Consider the following 3,185-nt stretch of genomic DNA (forward strand, 5'->3'; position numbering starts at 1 on the left):
CAGAGAGAGATTTTGTCTGCTAATGCTGCTGATCAGGTTGACCATTCGCGGAATGCCGTACCAGTAAATGTTATGTTTAATGTTGTCTAACTGCCAAGATGAAGAGGGGGTTTATTCATATGAAAGAGGGAAAGAACCGAATGGAGAAGTTTAATTGAAGCTCTCTCTCTCTCTCCCCCCCCCCCCTTCTCTCCTCTCCCCTCTCTCTCTCTCGGCTCTCTCGGGGTATGTCAGTTCTAGCTTTGGGGAATGACATGTTTAATAGGATTGTGGCTTAATTGTTCTCGATAGTTTCAATGTTTATTTGCCGTATGCACGGGATACACATTCTATACACCGGCAAACTAAATGTTTACTTGCAGGTTCCTTCTCGACAATGTGTGTGTGTGTGTGTGTGTGTGTGTGTGTGGTGTTGTGTGTGTGTGTGTGTGTGTGTGTGTGGTGTGTGTGTTGTGGTGTGTGTGTGTGTGTGTGTGTGTGTGGTGTGGTGTGTGTGTGTGTGGTGTTGTGTGTGTGTGTGTGGTGAGGAAATCAAGCAGGTGGTTGTCAGAGAACACTTCAAGAATGAGAGTGACAGCACAATCTGATATATAGTCTCGTCCTCCCTCGCCCTCCCACTTCCTCTCGTCATCCGAGTCTTTCCCTCCCTCTCTCCATCCTCCCTCCTCCTCAATCTCTCTTTCCTTCCCTCCTCTTTCTCTCTTTGCTCTCTCTCCTCCCCTTCCTCCCCCTTCTCCCTTCCCTCACTCCATCCTGCCTTTCTCTCCCTTCTCTCCATCCCTCCCTCCGTTTTCCCTCCCTCCCTCCCCTCCCTCCCTCTCTCCACCAGTCTGTTTGGTATCTCGTCAGTGGTCCAGTCCGACTGCTCCCACACCTGGATGTTCCGGGTCAACCCGGCGCTGGCCTGGCACCACTATGTCAACCCCATCATGCTGCTGCTGCTCTACTACACCCTGGCCACACTCATACGCCTCTGGCTGCAGGACCCCTCAGACACGGTGAGTTGCCTTTACTGTAACACGGTGGCCATTTTGGGGGCAGGGCCCCAGTGGTACATGGTGAGCTCCCCCTATAGACAGGGTTGGGTAGTAACAGATGACATGTAACGGGGATTACGTAATCCAATTACAAAAGTGAAGCAACTGTAATGAGCCCGGATTACTTAAAAAAAAAAAAAAAGGGATTACAGTTACATTCTTTAAAAAATGCTGATTACATTAAGGATTACTTCATCTGATATCAATAAGACAATTGTCTGGACTCCATAGAGTTGCTGCTTGCTACTTAGTAGTATATTTAGAGTGCACACTGCACTTGCAGGAATGCGAGGGAAACACTGTTTTAAACACAGTTGTTAATGTTTAAAAGAAGAAGGTCGTAATTTTTCTGTAAATCACCATTTTATTTATCAACTCTTACATTGAGCGAAGGGGAGTCACGTCGGTATTTAACGTGCGAGTGCATTAAATGTACTGTTTGGTCGACCTATCAATTACACAGCAAACTATAAGCATTAATTAGGCTATATGAATGAATGAATGAATGAATGTTATGTTAACGAAATGTTATTTTCGTGTCAAATTGCCAGTTGGCAACCCATCCCTTATGGGATTAATTGACACATAAACAAACATTACAATAATTCACTATGGTGATTAAATGATCATTCTTCTTCCAGAGTTCTATGCATTGTCCATTCACATAAAGAGTGAAAATAAATATATCACTAAATACAATACATCAATACATAATAGTCAATAAGGTTATCCAAACAATAATTACATCCCTAGAGCAGTACAATAATATACATACATACATACACACTACATATATACATACATMCATACATCCATACATCCATACATACATACATACATACATACATACATACATACATACATACATACATACATACATACATACATACATACATACATACATACATACATACATCCCCAGCTCCCTCCCTCCATCCTGCCTTTCCTCCCTCTCTCCATCCTCCCCTCCCTCCCTCATCCTCCCTCCCTCCCTCTCTCTCTCTTTCCTCCCCTTCCTCCCCCTCTCCCTTCCCTCACTCCATCCTGCCTTTCCCTCCCTCTCTCTCTCCTCCCCTTCCTCCCCTTCTCCTTCCCTCACTCCATCCTGCCTTTCTCTCCTTCTCTCCTCCCTCCCTCCGTTTTTCCCTCCTCCCTCCCCTCCCTCCTCTCTCCACCAGTCTGTTTGGTATCTTCGTCAGTGGTCCAGTCCGACTGCTCCCACACCTGGATGTTCCGGGTCAACCCGGCGCTGGCCTGGCACCACTATGTCAACCCCATCATGCTGCTGCTGCTCTACTACACCCTGGCCACACTTCATACGCCTCTGGCTGCAGGACCCTCAGACACGGTGAGTTGCCTTTATGTAACACGGTGGCCATTTTGGGGGCAGGGCCCCAGTGGTACATGTGAGCTCCCCTATAGACAGGGTTGGGTAGTAACAGATGACATGTAACGGGGATTACGTAATCCAATTACAAAAGTGAAGCAACTGTTAATGAGCCCGGATTACTTAAAAAAAAAAAAAAGGGATTACAGTTACATTCTTAAAAAATGCTGATTACATTAAGGATTACTTCATCTGATATCCATAAGACAATTGTCTGACTCCATAGAGTTGCTGCTTGCTACTTAGTAGTATATTTAGAGTGCACACTGCACTTGCAGGAATGCGAGGGAAACACTGTTTTAAACACAGTTGTTAATGTTTTAAAAGAAGAAGGTCGTAATTTTCTGTAAATCACCATTTTATTATACAACTCTTACATTGAGCGAAGGGGAGTCACGTCGGTATTTAACAGTGCGAGTGCATTAAATGTACTGTTTGGTCGACCTATCAATTTCACAGCAAACTATAAGCATTAATTAGGCTATATTGAATGAATGAATAATGAATGTTGATTGTTAACGAAATGTTATTTTTCGTGTCAAATTGCCAGTTGGCAACCCATCCCTTATGGATTAATTGACACATAAACAAACATTACAATAATCACTATTGTGATTAAATGATCATTCTTCTTCCAGGTTCTATGCATTGTCCATCACATAAAGAGTGGAAATAAATATATTCACTAAATACAATACATCAATACATAATAGTCAATAAGGTTATCCAAACATAATTACATCCTAGAGCAGTACAATAAT

General features: G+C 43.5%; 1 protein-coding gene across 1 annotated transcript in view; it reads left to right on the top strand.

Moving 5' to 3' along the window:
- Window positions 1-3,185, top strand: part of LOC111973502 (piezo-type mechanosensitive ion channel component 2-like) — a 221,509-nt gene that overhangs the window by 152,053 nt on the left and 66,271 nt on the right. Inside the window, 1 exon segment of the mRNA XM_070446791.1 lies at window positions 830-998. Within this exon segment, the coding sequence (XP_070302892.1) occupies window positions 830-998 (169 nt within the window).

The sequence above is a fragment of the Salvelinus sp. IW2-2015 genome, linkage group LG14, assembly GCF_002910315.2.
Source record: "Salvelinus sp. IW2-2015 linkage group LG14, ASM291031v2, whole genome shotgun sequence".
NCBI lineage: Eukaryota > Metazoa > Chordata > Actinopteri > Salmoniformes > Salmonidae > Salvelinus > Salvelinus sp. IW2-2015.